Source organism: Athene cunicularia (genome assembly GCF_003259725.1).
Source record: "Athene cunicularia isolate RWA chromosome 2 unlocalized genomic scaffold, athCun1 chr2_part2, whole genome shotgun sequence".
NCBI classification, from domain to species: Eukaryota; Metazoa; Chordata; class Aves; order Strigiformes; family Strigidae; genus Athene; species Athene cunicularia.
Window position 1 is genome coordinate 3596435 of NW_020799096.1, and position 22016 is coordinate 3618450.

The 22016-nt window shown below is 38.0% G+C and overlaps 1 protein-coding gene across 24 annotated transcripts in view; it reads right to left on the reverse strand.

Moving 5' to 3' along the window:
• The window catches only part of CLASP2 (cytoplasmic linker associated protein 2), a 154598-nt gene extending 132588 nt beyond the window's left edge, over positions 1-22010 (reverse strand). For all 24 annotated transcript variants that reach the window (XM_026843924.1, XM_026843947.1, XM_026843946.1 and 21 more), the window contains exons 1-2: positions 21680-22010; positions 8685-8763 (exon numbers count right to left, since the gene is read on the reverse strand). In XM_026843924.1, coding sequence (XP_026699725.1) covers positions 8685-8763; positions 21680-21874 — 274 coding nt within the window. In that variant the 5' untranslated portion in view covers positions 21875-22010. The remainder of the gene's footprint in view (positions 1-8684; positions 8764-21679) is intronic.
• Positions 22011-22016: the final 6 nt, after the last annotated feature.

Below are 22016 nucleotides of genomic sequence, written 5' to 3' on the forward strand. Positions count from 1 at the left end.
CTGCTGATCCACAGAAAAACATTACACTAAACTTAGGAGACACTGATCTCCTATGCAGTAGCACATTGCCAAAGTTTTGTATCACTACCAGATGGGCCTGAGTTTTTCCTGTTAAGATTTCTACAATGTTGTATCATAGTTTTACAGGTTTTGATTACTGAAGAAAACTTAGAAGTGGTAGTAAAAAGTATTCTATAGCACACATCAATTCTACCAGATCTACCTCAAACTGACCTTTTATGCCTTTTTCCTTTCTGTTCTATCCCTAACACAGCTTATTATCCTCTGGGTTGCTTTTCCATCGTTTGTCTTCCTTCTCTTGGCTCAGTAAGCCTAAATAAATTGTCATTTACACAAATTCACATAACGATTTTATCACCACTAGTTGGACAGTAGAGGCAAGGGCAAAATCAGCCTGGAAAGTCAGAGTACAGCCTTGAGAGATTAAATATTTATTTCCTCTACCAGGACTGAAGATGATAAACAAGTAAATCACTGAAGTCAGTGCCTAGAATGGCATTCAATGTATTCTTAAAAATCGTGAGCAGCTTAACTGTATGACTCCCTGCAGCAAAGAATGCCACAGGTAGCACAATTTCCTTTTGTTAAACTTTAACAAGAGTCCCTTCTGTTACAACACAAATATGGAGCTTTTCAGTTTGCATTATTGCTCACAGTTCCCCCTATGCTCCTTCTCTCTTGACCACTTATACCTGCTCTTTTTAAGTGCCCGTTTTACGTATAACCTCTCACGCCTACCCATTTCTATGAAGCAACTTTAGATAGTCCATGTCTGCTTTACTGCAAAGCAAATGCAAATGCAAAAAAAAAAGCATTAAGCAAGTAAGAGTCTTTACTACGGAAACATCCTCAATGTTGGCAAAAATTCTGTTACTGAAAAGTCTAACTTCTTGTCTTAGACATTAAAAGAAAAGGCTTTGAGGACGGAAACAGATTAAGCCTAGGCAGCAGTATCTTTCTAGTTTACTCAGAAACCTTGCCAACTCAGGCAAGAGCATTAAACAGCTGCCATTAAAAAGGAGGGAGGGAAACAGCTGCCTCTGCAATTAGAGCAGTATCTGTTCTCCTGGGTTAGATGCATGGGAAAGACAGGAATCCCACAGAGGTTCGTACAGGGCCAGCAATAGGGCTGGCCTGACAGACCCACATGGTCACAGGCTACTTCTAAGCAAAGAATCATTAGTAGGCTCTCAAAGAGGGCCTCACTGCTCCCCGGCTCAAGATAAAGTCCAGTCCACAGTAAGTCTAATCAAAAGCCATCTCAGACATTAATGTGCTTCTTTGGGTCTCTCCAGCAGCCAAATAAAATAACATTAATGGGGTTAATGAGATACACTCTTTATCACCAGTGGTAGAGGTAAAAAGCAAACACTTTTTTTTTTTTATATGATACATCCATAAATCTATCACAGTCTCAAGTTTCAGGAAACATGAGAAGAGAGACTTCAAGTCCAAAGGGTTTCAAGTGATGTATTAAATCAGAAAGAAAACTAGAAGATAGAGAACAAATGTTCATGTCAACTTCTGACATTTTTTAGCTCTAGGCTGGGTTTTTACAGAACCTGTATTTATCAGAACCAAACAGAAACCAAGGAAGGCTAGGATTTCTCTATTCTTATTTAATGGCACTGCATTCCTACATGTCACACAGTGAGGTGTCCACAGACAGTGAGGAGATGGTACTCTAAATCACAGCCTATCACTCAAGCACAGATCAGGTAAAACTCATTCCCACTACTAATAAATTCCAGTGCTGGCCAGTCAGGACATGAAAAGCTTTAGAGGCTGCACAGATTTTTATTTTTTTTTTTTTTTTACACTAAAGCTTTAGAGAATCTGTCACCAAGATGAAAAAAGTCACAGCTTAAATCAGTTATGACCAATTGCTACGATCATTAATTATAGAGGGAACCAAAGAAATTTTAAGGATTTTCTGACATGTTGCAGGAAGTTCACCTTTTTGTTAAACTCGAAAACATAAAAACAATTCAAAACATTATTCTGGACAAAAATAACAAAAATACAAATAATGGAGTCTCCTCTAAAAGGCTTTTCTAAAAAAAGACTGAAATAGTCAGAATTTTATTAAGAAAATCCTACAATACATATCCAACACAGTTTTTCCTGAGGTCAGTAAGCAATAAAATGAAAAGGCACTATCAGACAAAACACCTGACTTGCATTTAGATGCAACAATGAATCTTTGAGACAAGACTTCCTTCACATAAATAGAAAAGCTTGCTTTACATTATCTGAGCAATTCAATTTCGTGAATTACTTAATTTCAAATTTTTCTCTTTAACATCTGACATTGGCCACACTTTAAGCAAAGATGTGGGCTAGGCGATCTTGAAGGTCCCTTCCAATCTAAATTATCCCAGGTTTTATGTTTAGGTGTTCTGCATGCATTTGTATCTGGTATCCTACAGCAGATTGTGCTAATTATTAGTCTCAACATTTAAATGAAATTAATAAAAATGAAAACTAAGAATAAAAATCCATCAGTCCCTAAAACCTGAAATCAAATGTTTTTCTACATGCTATATATCCATGTTAGCTCACACTAAAACAGTTTTCATGGTGTTGAGGAAAGCATTTCTCCATACATCACTAAAAGCACTTATTGAAGAGTCACATCTTGATTAAACTGCACATTTTTTTCCATCCAAAAATTTCAATCATGAAGCAGGAGAAAAAGCAAAAATTAGTAACTTGGGTGTTACTTATCTAAATGCAGTCTTACTCAAACAAATATTTTCAGATTTTTGTACCAAATGCTTTTAATCCAAATTCACTCAAAAAATTCATGCACATTGAAATCCTTACAACTTCTTTAAAATACATGAGGTAACATATTTGCATGCTTAATTATAACAATAATTTTGAAAGAGCATTTAAATTATTCTGGAGAGTCTAATTTAAGGGTTCTTCCATCACTTTTGAAGCCACCTGGGAAAGAATTTAAACACTTCCAATTAGTTTCACATCTTAGCACTACAACTATCTTCCAAAATTATTTTTTCCACTTGCTTTTTACAGCAAGAAGGATTTGAAACTGCTACTACAGATATACACACATCTATGTATGGGGTTTCTGTGTGTAAAATGATTAGCTATATTCAGACTTGTACATATATCCACATATATAACGTGTTATCTGTATTTGATCTTTTTAAAGTGTCAAGTATCTTTATTTTGCAGATGACTAAAATTTTTGCAACATCTTGTAAGGTCATATGTGAGAGTAAATGACAATATAATTATATCATAGATTAATGGACAGTTCAGTATATGCAGAAATATATGTCATGATATAACATCACATTAGAACTGAAACAGATTCCATATACCTTTATTATACTTTTTCTTTTCCCATTCCTGTGACAATAACAAGAGAGAAAAATAACATTAATTCTTTCTAGAAAACAAAACTACAAATATGAATAGAGACTTTTCCCAGAAGCTCTATCATCTAGTCACATTTTCCCATAATTCTAATATTCTCTTTCATTTCTGATATATTTTAATAATTAATTACATCACCTGGGAAAAGAGATTGTGACAGGGTAATTATGTGCACTTATGTAATCTCTTTTAATCACAAAACAAGCAGCAGTTTTAAATACTGAAAGATGTAACACTCAAACACTCTTTAATCTGCTTTAGTTTTTCCAGACTATAGCCACATAGTCTGATGAACTAACACGTACCCCGGTATTTATTGCTTGCCAAGTATTTTCAAGCATCTTCCCTGGAAGTACTAAACAACAGATTCCATATTTGTGTGTCCGAGTTCCCAGAACACCAATGCCCACTGCAGAGAGCGTGCAACGTGGTTAATCATAAAAGGACAACACCTTTGAAGTTACTGCAACATTAGATTGTTGCCTAGGAAACTGAATTAAGTCTCTCATCGGGCATTATACTTCAATAGAAGGATCACTAACATGTCTTTCAGAATATTGAAAAGCATCTGTCCTACAACTGCTGTAATGATTTTGCCCAAATCTAGTTTACGATATGTATGCAGGCCATAGAGATGGAAGTAAAAATAAAGCATTCATGTTTTTTGCTTCTTAACAAAAAAGCATTTAATGCTTATGAGGGTTGAATATTCAGTCAGTTATTTTTGTCTGCACTTAAAAGAAATCTATCCCCATCATAATTGAACAGGAAATTAAATAGGGAAAAAAAAAAAAGTTTTATCATTGGGTAATACACTATTATATTTACATCATTTAATGAGTTTTGAACCATGAATAAAAATATCTCAGGGTCACCAAAACATAACACTCTTTATTAAGACAAAAGGTTCGAGGTCTTTCATGACAAAAATACAAAATATAAAAATGCAACTTCTCCTAGAAAATAGGATCCATTGTGTTTTTAAAAAAAGGCAGAAAAAGTAGGTAGGTATTTTACATATACATCTTCATTCACTATATTCATGGTGCAATCCTGATCTTCAGTGAGAATGCAAGCACCTACAATAACATGGTAATACACAAGAAGTTAACTATATTAATATTTCAGAGTAATAATTAAATTGTCTGAAAAAGTTCTATTATGCTTGCCTTTGAAAAATAATATACTCATATTTATTTGATCAAAACAGAAGAAAGTAAATGCCTACCATATAAAACACTACTAAGACTTTCTCCGGGGCTGTAAGAACCTTGTTACTTAATTGAAGTAATTTGCTCCCAAATTTCCCAACATTTTCAGGCTTGATACCATCATCTTTATTTTCACCTCATATCACCTGTATGAATTGCAAATTTGCAATACCTGACTACCCACCTCATTACCTATATTCATATCAAACAATGACCTAATTGAATATAGCCAAGATAGAAGAAACAAATGCCAAAATGGCAGTTTACATAGAGTAGTTGATTCTTTGCAAATGCCTAACTATGGAAACGTTGTAGAAGTTACGGGGGGGGGGGGGCTTTTTTTTTTTTAGATGTAGTGAGGAGGTTACATCTAAAACCTGAATTCAAAGTACTCCCATGGCATTTTCCTGGAGAATCTGGCTGCCCATGGCTTGGACGGGTGCACTCTTCACTCAGTAAAAAACTTGGCTTGGAGCAGAGTGGCTGGAAATCTGCCCTGTAGAAAAGGCCCTGGGGGTGCTGGTCGACAGCCGGCTGAATATGAGCCAGCAGAGTGCCCAGGTGGCCAAGAGCATTTGGGCTTATACTGGAAATCGTGCTGGCCAGCAGGAGATTGTCCCCCTGTATTTGGCACTGGTGAGGCACCTTCAATACTGTGTTCAGTTTTGGTCCCCTCACTACAAGAAAGACACTGAGGTGCTGGAGCATGTCCAGAGAAGGGAACAAAGCTGGGAAGGGTCTAGAGAACAAGTCCTGTGAGGAGCGGTAGAGGGAACTGGAGCTGTTTAGTCTGGAGGAGGCTGAGGGGAGACCTATCGCTCTCTACAACTACCTGAAAGGAGGTTGTAGTTAGGTGGGTGTCAGTCTCTTTTCCCAGATAATGAGTGATAGGATGAGAGGAAACGGCCTCAAGTTGCACCAGGGAAGGTTTAGATTGGGTATTAGGAAAAGTTTCTTCACCGGAAAGGGTCGTCAAACACTGGAACAGGCTGCCCAGGGAAGTGGTGGAGTTACAGTCCCTGGAACTATTTAAAAGACATGTAGATGTGGTGCTTGGGGACACAGTTAAGGGGTGACTTGGCAGTGCTAGTTTATAGTTGGACTTAATAATCTTAAGGATCTTTTCCAACCTATATAATTCTATGACTCTGCTTTCTTCTGTCATCTGTGAAAAACTCACTACAGTTAGAGCTAGTACACACACAGTCAGCTATGGCATAGGAGGCACAATATAGCTTTTATAAAGAGAAGTGGTACTTCACAAACTTATAAGAGCTCTCTGCAAAACAGCAGTGCAGAAGGTAAGTCAGCTAATCGAGAGCAGTTGGATTTTTCACATAGTTATCAAGAAGGGATTCTACAGGAAGGAAGGTACCATAACAATAAAGGCATGAAAGAAGAGACACCACCCTGGAGAGTGCACCCTAGATGCACCATCACTGCACAGGAAGCAGGCTGTCTCATGGCTTTATCAGGTCAATTTTCAGGAAGCAGTGATGTAACAAAGAAAGAGATTATCAATAATTACAGACGTGATAGATGACATAATAAAACCAGAGTTATGCCACTATAAACATATGCCGCATCTGTGCTGTTATGGCTTATTCAACTCAAAAGCACTGCAACAGAAAAGCACTGAAAGAGAAAACAAGAACAATAAAAACTGTGGAATCGAGTGTATACAAGCAAGAATTAGACCAGGACCCTTACCCGGGATGGTGGGGAAGTACAGCAGAGGACAGGCACACAAGAGAGCTGTAAAATGAAGACTGGGCAGTCAAGAAACTGAAATGAAGACTCACCTCTCTAACACAAGATATAGCAAGCATCAAGTTATCAGGCAGTCAGTCCAAAATAATTTTGCATAATGAAGCATTACTACAGAACACTGTATCTTCTAAAGGCTATGTGGATTCAAAAACTAATCAGATAAGCTGTAGGAGAACGGGGTGATGGGGAAACACTGAAGACACCATCTGCTTCAGCTGGCCCTAAACTGCAGAACTGGTGACAACAAGGGGGTCGTACTGAAGAAGTTATCATGGCACCTTTGTCCTGTCCTTACTTTCTTCTCAGGCGTCTGCAAACACATCACTGTCAGACACGAGACTTCGGTCTGACTTACTGGAGTCATTTTCCGATTACATTAGAAACCAAATCTGCAGAGTCAACAAAACATGATTTGGGAAACTGCTGGTTCTTTAAGTTTTGTTGAAGAAAGCAGTTTTCTTGCTCACCAGTGCGCTTTTAATTACTTTCATAAACCCTGGACGATCCACACTCCCAGACATTCACAATAAAGTTTTTGTATTACTGATTCACTGACAAAAACTGAAAATGATCCAAATCTTGCTATAAGACTTAGACAGCTACCAACTGAAGACATTTCATACTACAAATCACTCTTTTAAAAAGTCATCTAAAATCAAGATTGTTTTCTGCCTTTACTGAGGCTAACACTTCAGTGTCTGTTAAGCTTCTATAAAAGCTGATCATGCACAACACTAACTTGCATATTCAGCATAATGGACGCTACAGAACTTGATTCTGGAGATGCTCAGAAGATCAATTTCTGTGCCAGTGAAGACACGACTACAGCTTTTCTAAAAAGCACTTCTGGAATACAGAGCTTCAGATATCTACTGATGTTACACATGTTCAGTGGTTACCCAGTGCCAGAACTCTTTTTTTTTTTTTTTTTCTTACGTATAAATACTACCGAGTACTGAAATTTAAATCTTTCATTTGCTCACAATCTCAAACTACTCAACTACTGGGACAGAAAAAAAAATACTGTTTTCAAACTATTCTCAAATAGCTCACCCTTAAGAAAACAAAAATGGGGGAAGTAAAAAAAGCTTTCCAACCTTGAATAAAGTTGCTATAATTTTAAGTTCTACAAACGACTAAAATATACATCAAAACAGAGTAAAACTCTGAAGCCTAGCACTATTTGTGGCTACAAATGGAGACTATTTAAAAAAATCAATATTCTGCATAGCACAATACGCCTCCAGTTCCCTTACACTCTTCCAATACAAAATTAACCAGCCAAAGAAAATCCCTCTGCAACAAAATAGATCTAAGTTGTGTAGCACTCTACTGCAGTAGTTCTGCAGCATCCTGAAATGTGCTTCCAATTATTTGAGTTAGTAACTTGTCATAAACCATACTTTGTATTGCTAAACTTTTAAATTTTGCTGATTTCTTAAACACAAAAGGAAATACAAGAGGAAGTTTAATATTTTGACAGGTAATTTGAGATAGCTGGGTATGGAGGAACAAGATGTAAAATAATTCACGCAAATTCTGGAAAAGGACATTAAGCTAGGAACTTCTGTTAAAAATAGCCATTGATATAACACCAATGCTAATGCCCTAGTATCACTATCTCTTTCCAAGGACAGCAGCAAGATGAGCTCAGCAGCAGTTCGCTTGTACCTCCCAGAACAACTGTTTCATACTCAGGCACACAAAGATTAATTTGAAATTCATTCAAGTAAACATTTTACGCAGGATTAACAGTTAGTACTTTTTTCATGCCATAAAAAGTTTAGACTACTAAAAGCTACAGTCCAGTCATCTCACAGGAGGTGGACTTCATAGTCCTCTGAGACCACAGGCTTCAGCAGACATAAGGCTCTAATTAAAGTCATCTGCAAATAAAACCTTCAATCTTTAACACAAGTTAAAAGTAACACGTTTCCATGTCATTTTTAGATTACTCTTGGGGAGTGGTAAGCAAGTACTTAGCATGGGAGTGGTAAGCAACTATACAGCATGAAACAAATTACTGAAAAGATATTCCTGGAACCTTGAAAAAAATCCCACCACCACCTAGAAATCAGTGATTGCATGACAAATGAATATTTACAAGTTAGTATAAAATTACACAAATACCAACAGCAGCAATAAGATGCCTACCAATATATTATAATTAGTGCCAAAAGCTTTCAATGTGTTCCACTTCAGCTGCCGGGGGGCAGCGGAAGAGAAAGTATCTTTTACTTTTTGGTCTTAAGAAAAAGGAAGTTATACTTCACTTACCAGTTCCTATATAGGATTTAAAGCGTCCTGATAGTCTGTTGACAAAGGCACCTAAAACATCTAATCCCAGTAATGCTACCTGTTGAAACAAAAGCATTAGATATACAAAACAGATCACTAAAGAATTCTTTAGAATATATTTTAAACATTAGACATACATATGCAAGCATGCTGAAAGACTGTATCTAAACATAAAGATAAATTAAAGTTCCAATTAGAAAGCTGATAATTCCTTGAAAGCTTTCATTAAGACACAGTTACCAGAATATGTTTGGAATGGATCAAGTATTTTTACACATGCCAGAGCAGTTCAGATTTTTCAGTACTTGTCTTAAAACAGAAAGAAAATAAGTATTGAAAATGCTAAAACATTGGATTTCTAACTACAAATGATTAAAATTCAAATTAATAATTATGAGGACTACGGAGCTGGAAGAAACTCTTTTTTTTTTTCTTTCTGGGCCATATATTAGGACTGCAGTTCTGTCTCTCATTTTCTTTAAAAGATTACTCTAGAGGTCTAACTCAGTATTAACTGGAGAATCAAAATTCCTTTAAAACAGGTACCAGTAATGTTTGTTTATGCCTTACCAACTCTACCAAGTTTCTGAACTACTGAAGAAAAGTCAAAACACAATGCCTTAACAACAACAAAAAAAAAAGGGAGGATGCAGTTACCAGACTCAGAAAAAGCAAACAATTGAAAATGCAAAACTAAGCCCCCAAACATAAGTACTAATACAGACTGGAAAAAAAACATGGTTTAAACAGTTTCCCAGATGCTAAGAGCTTATTTCAGTTCAGCTACTTAGCTCATTCACTATGGTCATTACATTGTTTTCCAAACTCCCAGGAGAAAACAACTGAGAGAAGTTAATACCGTCTTCCCTACCAGTTCAGACCACATCATTTGTCCACCTGCTTGTTAAGCTAGGGAAATTTTATTTCTCTTCATTTGCTCATGTTCAAAATAATTTAAAAAAAATATCAGAAAACAAAAGGAAGTTCAAAATATAATTGGGATTATGAGGAATTTCCCATCCATGAACAGAAACTAGATGAAAGGACAATATCTGCCAATACAGAAACAAAAACATGATCAGAAATGATCAACTAAATTAACAAGTCAGAACACTTCTTTTAGCCCCTAACTACCCTGCATACAGTTCCAAGACTTCATTTTTTAATTTCCTACGTTCATTATGAACACCAGAACCTGTATTTTCACATCTTGTAATTAACTTAATTTGCTGCCCATTAAGGTGCAAATGCCAGCAGAAGGACCTCCGCAAGCTTGAGCATTCGTAAGCTTTTTTCCTCTTCTTTATTTTTCCCCATGAAGACATGAGCAGAATTATTCCCCTCTATTAGCTATTTGTTTTCACAAAACTTGGAAGCACATTTTCTTGGACGACTCTCTTTCCTTAAGATTCTTATCTGTCACAATTGTCCACACTAGACAACAGGCCAAAACAAAACTGACTGGAGATGAATGTGAATACACATGGCCCACGCACAAAGGATCACAGGAGCCTTGTTTCCACAGGAAACTAGACAAATAAGGTCACCATAAAATCTAGGATCTTAAACAACTAATTAATTAGATTTTAATAAATTCACTATTAGTACAATAGATCTACTTTTAAACAGGAGGTACAAAACTTGGTTCCAAGTTAGTATAAGTTACTTGGAAATTCACACAGTTTTATTGCATACTAAAACGGAGAATAGCAAACATAAGTGGGTGGCATCACCGGCTCAAATTAATATAGTGCCAACAAGTGACTGCATCTACAGTTTAGGATGAGAAAACAGAACACTACAATTGATAACTTAGACAAAAATAAACGTAACTGAGCTTTTATGGTAATGTCAAGGCTTCCCAAGAGCTCTTTCCTTGAAAGTTCTTTTCCAGATTGTCAAACTATATGAGACCTGAGACAAAACCTTGATCTAAAAAGTAATGCCTAAAAGGAATTAGAAAATCATTCTGGATATACTTTGTCTTCCTATACTTCTGTTTCCTGACTACAAGCCCCACCTTAGACTTGTCTTCCAGTGATAATTTTTAAGATACTTTTCCCATGCAAGTATTTTGAGCTTTATTAATGCACAAACCTCAGCCTTTCCTTCTGTAAAGGTACTTCCAGAGACTGTCTCTCCTCTCCACACATTTGATTACCTATTTAAAATTTCTCTTGAGGACTTCTACCATTATGAACAACAGCAGTGCATAGATTTTTAAAAAGGAAAGGACACATGGCTGTTTTTTACTACAGCTTTACTCTTTACTAATCCCAAAGAAGAGTTCTGAGTAAGATGAAGAGTAATTCTTGATTAATTCCTCCAGTGCTTAGCCTCTAGAGTTTGGGGGTGGGGGGGATTATTTTTTTTCCCCTTTTTGTTGGGGGGAGGGAACAGTTTGTTTTTAAAGTGTAAAACAGTGGCTGCATGGAATATTTGAGCTTCCATATACCCAAGCGTCAGAGGCTTGATAACTACCAGATAAACGGCTACCATGACCGATGTTACCAACAGAGAATCTGATCACTTGTATTTCATTTGCGTAAGAATATTTTATTTTGATCAAATGCAACCACTGAGATAATGCCTTCATATTTCATATTTTTTTATCCCTCACTGTGAACAGGTAAAGTTTAATCACTTCTAATGATGCAAGTCACATTTATCTTGATTAACCATTCAAGTAGTTGTCAATATGGTGTTGGCTTTTTGTAACCGTCTATCAAAGATTTGCTTAATGAATGCAGTAGGGGTTCTGCTTCAATAACTAGTATACAAAAGCCACTTCAGTAAATACTATTAATTAAAATATGCTGATGAGAGTTTTGTCTTGTAACGTCCTTAGTGTATGAAAATATACAGTTGTCATAGTTTAAACCTGGCCAGGAGCAAAATACCACACAGCTGCTCGCTCCCTCTCCCCCATCCTATGGGATGGGGGACATAATTGGAGGGGTAAAGGGACTCGTAGGTTGAGATTAAAACAATTTAATAAATGAAATAAATAATGGTAATAATAGAAAATACAACTGGGTAATGCACGATGTGATTGCTCACCACTCACCAACCATTGCCCAGCCCATTCCCAGCTAGCAGTTCCAGTGAAGAGAGAATCCCAAAACCTCAGTGCCAGAAGCCAGAGCACGCTTCATGCTCAACCCTCACCTAGATACTGGGTATGACCTTATGTGATACGGAATATCCCTTTGGCCAGCTTGGGTCCCTCCCTCTCAGCTTCTTGTGCACCTGCACACTAGCAGGGCATGGGAAGTTGAAAAGCTCTTGATTTCTTAGCAACAACTAAACACATGAGTGTATTATCAACATTCTTCTCATACCAAATCCCATACTGAATCCAAAACACAGCACTTTCCAGCTACTAAGAAGAAAATATTATCTCTATCCCAGCTGAAATCAGGACAGTTCAGACTGCACGGGCTGAAAAAAAGGTCTCAGAAATTACCTAAGTCAGAGTAAGATATGAGACCAACCCTGTCTTTAAGACATGCAAAAGCAACAAACACTGCTGTGAAATTCTCATCACTTTAACAGCTACTAAACAAGAATCTTTACAGGGGAGATGTAAGGGAATAGGTTACTATGGTCTTAAAGGAGCAATCCTCTATTTACAACATGACAGTTATTCTTTAGCTCATACAAAGTCCTCTATGGTCTTCAACTTTGAAAGGGTAACAGGCATAAAATGTCATGGTATCTGCAGAGTGAGAAAGTATGATGTGACCTCAGGCTGGAAGTAATGGTAAACTGCTGTAGCTACAAGATTGGCTCGCACTCCACATTTTAAAACAAGTGAGCTGAAGCATACCACTACAGAGTATACCATGTAAACTACGTCCTATTGTTTTTGTAAATCAATCTTAACATTTCTCTTCTTTGATACATGGTTGATGTTCTGAGTTTCAGCATGTCCTGGTAGGTTATCACCGTGCAGTACTCAAGCAGCCCTCTGGAAGGAGTCCTTAATAACTGACATGGGGTCACGGGAACAGCATTTTAAAAAAGAAAAAAAATCACCAAGTTGAGGCAGAACTAGTCCGCAAGAAAAAGGTTCCAAGCTCTCAGGCACTGTGTGGGACCATGTACCAACACAGGCTCTCCACTACAAAGAGAAAAACCTCTCACCATCATTATGGCTGTTTACCCACTAGCTTCAGTGAGGGATTTATTTCTTCTGGGATTAAAATCACTGAATATGTTTCTTACTCTGCATTCATGAGGCCCTTTGCCTGCTGCCTAGAAAGAGCCTTTGTATGTTGAGACCAATTCATCAGCTTGCTATTGTTTGATGCATTTAAACACTACTTTTGAGGTTCACAATGAAAAATAAATTTACTTGAGCTGGAGTTGGTTAGTTGTGGAGCTACCCTTGAACAAGCCAGTGTTTATGACCGTCTTTGACTTCTCATATCACAACAGAATTGACAACCCAATTGAGAAATATTTTATCTGTTCTGGAAAGGACCAGACTCTTTAGTCAAATCAAGATGTTCCAACCAAAATGTGATTATGAATTGAGTCAGTGATTAGTAATTAAGCCTATTTCTTGCTCTGCAGCTTGTTCCTTTTCCAGCTCTCCTACATACTGTTTCCAGCACTACCACTGCTCTTCTGTGGGCAACTTCCAGGCATCTAAGCCTTTGCTAGGAAAAGAAATATGGTTCTTCAGACCATACCTGGTTGATCATGCATGTTCACTATTATTCTCACTGTGATTCTGTAATTCCCCATCCCTGTGGGGGACATCTAGAGGCAGGATACTGTCAGGAAACCATCTCTAGTTACATACGTTGCCAAACAACCTTAATAAGAATGTCCTTGGATTTGGTCATAGGATCTCTGAACTGTATATGAAAATACAGATTTTGCAGATCACAACCTGCAAACTAGTCATGAGAATCTAATGGAGGAATCATTCTACTCCAAAAGAATGAAGTTAGGAAATCTGACTTCCTGTCACCATGGGGACAGCTGTGGTATCACTAAGAATCAACTGACAAACACAAAATAGCATGCCAAACAACTACACTGACAAGAACAAGCATCGTTCCACCACTGCAATGCTGGAACAAGACATGCAAGAATATAATGAGATTTTTTTTTTCTTATGTATTATCAGCCAAACCCAAAGATCTACTTTCTCAATTCTCAAATAACCTCAAGCACCTTGCAAATAGCTAAACGTCAAAGAAAAACATGTATGCATGTGCAGTCTCTTCTGTTTCCCCTCTTGACGTTTCTTATTCCTAGTTCTCTTGATTCATCCCCCTGAACATGCTGCTTCTCTCCTATTTCACAGGATACTCAATCACTTTTTGCTCACTTCCTGCTCCAATTCTCTCCACATCACCCATTTCACTGAGATCTACCCAAATTCCATTCCCTCCCTTAACTCAAAATCTTGCACAGATACCAAAACCTTCCCTAGCTCCACTGACAGAAGGAAGCTTCCATTTTCCTGGGTTGTCTCTTCAGTCCCAACCAGGTCATCTTCAGACTGCATTCTCCCTTGTACAAGAAAATGCATTGCTGCAATCCTCCCACTCAGCATCCGTTGGGCAGCTGCCTCTGCTGACAGCAGCCAAAACTGCAGTCCCAGCTGCTGAAGCTACCACACGTCATCTATACTTTAGATATTTTAGCTGACAAGAAAGCGTTGTTTCCATTCTCTTGCTTCTTTCATCTTCAAGGGTACAAGCAACACACCTCCAAACACGTGTACAACTTTTATTTAAAAAAAACCCACCATATATCACATAACTTCATTTTGCAAGGAGAGGGAGAGGTTGCTGGTAATCTAACATAGTCTTCAAGCTCATCAAATTGAGTTACAAGTTCTTCAGGAAAGGCAGAGCCTCCTGTATCTAAAAATGCAAGTTCTGTGAGTTCAAAGCAATGTTTTCCAACTATAATTTGGACTACAACCTAAAATTCTTCTGAGAGCATCAAATCTTTTCTAGTGTTAAAACTACACATCAGCTGCATCCCTTACGCTCTCAAAAGGGGTGTAGACTACCCAACTTCTTACAATAATCTTCCTTTCATAACCCTTCTGTGATGGCCAACCACAAATCATTTCAGCGTCGCAGTGCGAGTAACCACACTACCAAAGGATTACTGAATGAATCACCCATGTTTATCCAGAGGCTGACGAGTGTAGTTCAACACTGAAAAGGCTTGGTTTCTTCAGAGGTCCTTCTCAACAGGCATAGATCTGGGAGGTCCTTGTTATTTTGACCTCTCCTGTATAGCAGCCAAAACCAGCCAGCATAGTGCTCTCATAAAAATTTTAAAGCTTATAAAAAAAAAAAAAAAAACACAAAAAACAAAACTGCTTTACTGCCCCTTCCTCATGATGGGAACTGTAACATTCCTCTCCCTGACATTAATTACGAAACATTTAACATTAGAAGAACGTGTAACACTCAAAATTGTTACTGGAAAAATGTTTACAGCCTTCTATTATTTCAGAATCTGTCATGATCTCCAAACTGACCTGAGTTCACACTGAAAGTGTGACCTCCAAATTGTCCTGTATTCTGCAGACAACAATACAGTGATCAGTATTCTAAAATGTGGCTTGTACTGCCTCCAGCTTGATCCATTATGGGAATATCTACAGTTTGCTCCTTACGTACAATTAAATGTTTCTCCCTTGACAACTGCCACAAATTTTTCATAGCTGTTGTTCCAAGGACAGTGAGCATACAACCATAGTATGAGATACAGCAACACCTGACATTTAAAGAAATTTTCTTTTTTAGATTGTCTGGCTTAAACTTTATATGCTGCAGTGGAAAAGTTTGAAGACAAAGCCTCTTTAAAAGCAGAACTCAGTGGGAAGGCAATGAGATGTATGGTATTTCTCTTTGGAATATAGAATTAAAAAAAAAAAACAACAACAACAAAAAAAAACCACCCCAAGCTTCCCACACACACACCCCCCAAAGAAAACTGCACTTGAAAGCCTTTCTAAGCATGTTGATGAAGCAAAACAAAGAAACACTTTATTTTAGGACTTAGTACTCCCAAAAGAATATCATTCTTTTCATGCCCAAGGTCTCTTTTTTCCCCATTTCCTCTTATTTAAATTGTATTAAACATAAAGTGACTCCCATTCTCTGCTACTTAGTCATACCCCTGCACTAGCTCTACTATGAGGAAACAAGTATTCAAGCAGCTGTAACCCACTTTAGGAAACAAGTCCAACAAATGAACAAGAGAAAGCATTTTCTCAGCCAGATCTCTTCCCTGAACCTGTTTACTGTGCAGCCTCACAAGCACTCGCATCAGAGCGACGAAGGCATGATGCAACATCAAATTCAGCAGCCAGGGAACAAAACTGCTTAAATCAGCAATCCCACTAAAAAACACACGTGTACTGACTGCAGTGAATTCTATTCCAAAGGATGCACCTCTCCTCTTGCCCACTGCAGAGAGGTTGAAAAGGGTCTATCTTCACACCCAAATCAATCAAACTGCAGGCTAAGAGAGACAGCCCTGTTCTCCTTGACTTGTGGGCATATCCAATCTGGTGCGCTGAAATCTCCTGTAGCACGTCAAATCAGCTCATCAAAACACTGGAAAATTAATTCAACATCAACAAAAACTTAATTGCCTCAAGAACGAGACAGTGAGAATGCCTGGTCACAGGAGAAGCAGAGCTGCTGTTTAAACAGGGACTACAACTAGGTTGGATTACAAAAACTGAAACTGCAAAACAACTGAGAACTGCCAATTTCACCTCTGGAGAAGATGCCCGAGAGTTTGAGACCATATGTTCCACATTTATAATTAAAGGCTGGACAGAATTAGTTTTAATTAAACTTTAAGTAATTAAAACTTCTTGCAAGTTTCCCTTGTCTTCTGGAAATCTGCTTGATTATTTGGCTAACATTCAATAGTATATTTAACATTCTATGAACATAAATAATACATGAAAAAAACCTAATTATTAATCAAGAAAGAATCACATCACTGAGCTTGAAAACTAAAACTAGATTCATATATGGACAGGTCGAACCACATTCTCATTACATAGAAATAAGGGAAGTAGCTCCCACATAGCCAAGATGAAACAAACAACTTGAAAAAGCAAATAATGAAATTCAGCAAAGAGGTCAAACATTTCTCATCCAAAGACATTTAAATTACCACTATTTGCTAATAAAGAATAAGGAAATACCACAATCTATACAGTAACTGAAAAATAAAGGTTGAGATGGGTCCTCTTCATTCCATTTTTCTGTCCTGCAAGTTACAGTCCTACAACTCACTACAGCATTTGCCTTTTGTGTAACATACATTGGCCCAAGAGTTCAACTTCAGATCCAAAACAACCCACAAATTTTCTTCCTAAGGAATGCTACTTAATCACATGCCCCACATCCTGCATTTGTGCATTCAATTATTCTTACTAAAATGTAGGACTTCACACTTTTTATTTCTGAACTTTCCTTTTTTTTCAGACCTCAGTATTTCCATTTTGTTCAAATAACTTTAAATTCTAGCTTCCACCTCACACATTTACACTCAGTGAACGAAGTTATAACTGCTGCTTTCTCTTCTCAAGGACTTCAGACAAACGTCCAAACCACTTTTCTGAACTATTTGCAAAATTACAGTTCAAATCTTCTCTTCCTTTCTGGAAACTGAAAGCTCCTCCTGCTGGCCTTTTGTTGAACTAAAGACAAACCAAAATAAATACTTGCCAAACCAAGGAAATACAAAAATACAACAACATTACTGGTATTTCAGTATTTTTCAGTATTTGGTGTTGATACAAACAAAGCTAAGAGAAATCTCACTCTGCAGGAAGCACAGAGCAAAAGACAATTCCAAGGATTTGCCTAAAAGAAACAGATTACCCACACTATCAGAAAGAGACAGCATGAAATCTGATTTTTAATTTGTACGGCAAAGAATCTGCTGCTTTTAATTAATAAACCGAGATTATTAATTATTTTCTTACTGCAGTTGAGGAATAAAACAAGATAACGTAGTGCCTACAAATGTAAAAAATCCAAAGATCACCCACAGTTACAAGCATTACCGATTACTCTTCTCACATAAAATTACCTTGAGAAACTACCAATATTTTAGTTATAGGTTTTTATTACTTCTGATCAGGTATGATTTGCATAAAGAACTGAAAGGTGGCTTTATCGCTTCTTTTAGGAGGGTAACTATTAAATTTTGGTGGGCTTAACAAAACCCCACAACATTCTAACAGCCAAGAGTAGACTTGCAAAGCTCTACTTGAAAAGTAGTCTTTCTCCATCTCACATCTCTTTAGAAGTTCAAAGCAGATTTCCAGATTACATTAGTCAGACACTGAACAGTTTGAGCCACCAGATGTACAAAGTTAGATAATCCTGTGATTATTTCAAGTGACTATCAAGTACTATCGAGTACAAAAAAGACATTAAGAGATGCATTAATTAAAATTCATGTATACATAGAGGAACACTCAAGTTAATCCAGTAAAGCCAGCAAATTTCTATCAGTAGTGATACCCCCAGAAAGGGGAATTAATTTACTGCTTGAAGTTCACCAGAGTCTGAACGCAAACATTAGCACTGTTCCAATCTTTTGAGATTGCCAAATATTCCAGAGTTTGAAGAGAACAAATACCAGCAGAATAATACCATCACCCAACTCACCTGCTTCTTAAAAAGATCTCAGAATTCACTGAACTTTTTTTTTTTTTTTCCCTCTCCGCTATTCCTCATAGCCTTGGGAAAACAACCATTTGGGGCAGGGAAAAAAATCAAACACACCCAACCAAAAAACACAACAACAAACAGAACCAAAACTCTGTTTTGTAGGAGGACAGACATCAGTCTCAACCAATATAAATGGTACCAGCACAGCAAGAAAACAATTTTCGGTTCAGTGAACAACTATTTCATTCTAATGAGATCCAAAATAAAATCTTAAATTATGCGCATCTTCTGGGTACTCCCTGGTGTTGCAAAATTTTCAACAATGTTTGGAAGCTAATTTATCACTGGCTGCATACACATAGTAACTCAAGTCCCCATAATTCACCAGCCTTTAGAGAGGACTCATCCCTCTCTCTAGGTCACTCCCTGTGTTCTGCAACCAACTTTCACTAGAACTCTGTCCACCTGCAGATGAGTCAACATTCTTAATTCCACCTTTCTCATTTATCAGTAACTCAAACTGGTACTTGTGTTTTTCCACTTCACTGAGCTATATGTACTCAGAAATTTTCCTATCTGCTTCCTTAAGTTTGGAACTGCCAGATTCTTTACTAAATCACTATAAATAGCTACAAAACTTCAGAAAAGCAAAAGCACTATTTAGACAGCCAAAAATCTTTGAGACAAGTTAATTCAACCTTGCTGATAACAAGTCTATACTTGATTACCGAACACCTATTCCCTTTTTTTCCCCCCCCTCGTTATCAAGTCTGCCAAATCAACCCTACTATTCCTATTCACTCTAGATCCTTTCCCTTCTGGTTATGGGAGGCAGAAACTTCCTAGCGTGGCATTTCATGGAAGGTTTTCTCTTCTGAGGCATAGCATAGCACTGAGGCTAGAGCTACCAGATCTTCTCTTTCAGTATGGTCAGCAGAGTGCACTGCATCCAGGAACTGGATTTCACACGAAACTAAAGATAGGGCACGCCCAGGGCAAGTTACATTAATTATTCCCTCATTAACCATACACCAGTCACCTACAGTGGAAATAATGCTCGCCCTCAAAACTTCCTCCAGTATTCCCCACTTGTCACTCCAATTCATCTAGCTCAGCAATTCTGACAAATAAGCCAGTCGCCAGCCATTATCACTGCTCAATTAAACAGCCACGTCAACAGGGAGGGACTAATTACTTTTCGACTCTGAAGATCTGTAGCAAGATACAGGAAGAAAGAGATGACAAGCAGAATCGTCTAAGTGCTCTACAGAGCCATTCCTCGTCAAAGAGTAACCAACAAATTGTTAAAAATACAGTAATCAAAAATAAAGATTACTTTTTTTCTTGAGAATACATGTAAGCCTGTGGTACTCATTACTTCATATCATTTAGGCTCTAATAACAAACTCAGATCAAACATTTAAGCATTTAACACGCTTGCATAAGATAAAATATGCAAGTAAGATACAAACCACGGTTTTCCAGAATATTTTTGATGTGCCCTTTGAAGCAGCAGATGCTGGCAGCCAGCACCACAGACAGGAACAATGAACTGATCCCGAGCAAAACATCCAAGATTATGTGCTGTTGCAGTTAATGTAACGTTTATAACACACTTTGAAATAGAATGTTGTATGTATGAAGAGCCACCAGTAAGTGAACATAGAGATGAGGTAACAAAAAGATGTTAATTATTATGAAAGATATTTTTAAGACATTAAGAATCTGTAATACTCTTAACCTCATCTTGCATGACTGAGGCTGGAAGGGAACTGAATATTCCTCATTCACTCTACAGTCCCAACAGCCAAGGCGTTCTGTCACCTTACATCAGCAGCAAGCAGAGCCTCTTGCATTATGAAAAAAAACCACTCTGGTAGGCAAATTTCAAGTATTAATGTCCATTTTTTTTAATTTAAAAGCGCAGCAAGAAACTTTTACATTACTCTGCTAAGTATCCAGTCCTCTTTACACAAAAGGATAAAGATCTGTCTAGATTTCATAGTAATCAATGTGGATTTTAATGAGGAATTTCAAAGCAAATAAATTACACTTGTCCAACGTACGTTATTTTCTCGACCTAACCTGACCCTTAATGACAGATATGCTTCCAAAAAAAAACCTATGATACATGCAAATAGAGTTAAGCCTTATTATTTTCAGACCTCAAACTTAGCAGCGTAAAAGTAAGCGGGGGAAAAAAAAACCCAACCAAAACATTTCATTGACATACTGCCCTTACAAGTTACCCGTACGACTGCCTCCTGAGTCTAAGCAAATAGAAAAATTTGCCTCACTACACCAAGTTCAAAGGCCCAGAGTGCAAGTCAATCATCTTACAAGGCAAGACAGCGAGATAAGAGAACAAGCGCAGAGGGAAAAGGGCGGATCTCGCCTGGGTAACAGACCCGAGCTCAGCATGGCAGACCAACACCGCCACCCGACGACGGCAGCGCAGACCTGTCCCACCGAGGGGGAAAAAAAAAAAAAAAATCGCTAATGCGAATACAATTGTCCTTGGTAATAAAACTACGGTGTCAATCGTAGTATTGGCTGACCAACGCCAGAAAAAATTTACAGATGTTACAAGAGACGTGTGCAGGAGTAATCACTGGTTTCTTGCTACTCAGTCTAAAACGCACCGAAAAAAAAAAAAAAAAACCAAACCAAACTAAAACGTGAGTCATCATTGGGTTGCTGTAAAGATACTATATAACTTCCCACGTACAGGAAAGTCAGCTAAAGACAATATAAACAACTTTAAACTTACAACAGGAACCCCAAGCAGCAAATTACTCATTAAATCTTATGAAGCACACACGGTGTAATACAAACCGGGTGAAACTGCACTCTTTACGGCCTACAGCAAATAATGGCAATCCCACGGAACATTACACCAGAGTGCAGAGACCATGGAATGGGAGTGGTAATAAAAGAAAAAAATCACCACCTATCTTGTTTCAGAGAAAGAAAAAAAAAACCAAACGAGTATGTAAAATAATTGCTGGTGGGGGCTTAATAGTCTGTACAAAAACGTTCAACCAGCCATAAAAGCAAAACCAAAACCTCCGTTACTGGTTCTTTTAGGACGGAAGAATAGAAACAAGGTGGTCTTAACCAACCCCTGCAAAATTTCTGAATTTCCCTTTGTGGCGGAAGGAATAAAAACTGGTATAAACATAGTTTTATTTCTGCTCGGATCTGATTAAAAAGTAGTCCGGAGCGCTGTACCTCCCTACCATGATGAATCATGGTCTTCCTGCACCAAGCCCCGCCGACCAGCCTTACCTTAAAATTACTCGAGTTGACCCACGCTGTTAATTCGTCGATCACTTTGTCAAGGCGTTGCTGGTCCTGCTCCACATCAGGAGACCTCGCCGGGTCGCTCAGGTACTCCAGCAATTCCTGGCCGACCTGCATCCTGCGGCCCACGTCCTTCTGCTGCACCTGGTCGCAGAAATAATCCATGCCGGCAGGCTCCATCCTCGTCCGCTGCGGAAAAGTTTTTTCGGAGGCGAGCCGACCGGCTTCAGGCTCGGGAGCGCGGCCAGGGCAGGGGGAGGGCAAGGCCCGGCGAGGCGGCGATCCCCGGCAGGGCCGCTGCCCTCATGAAGCCGCCCCTCGC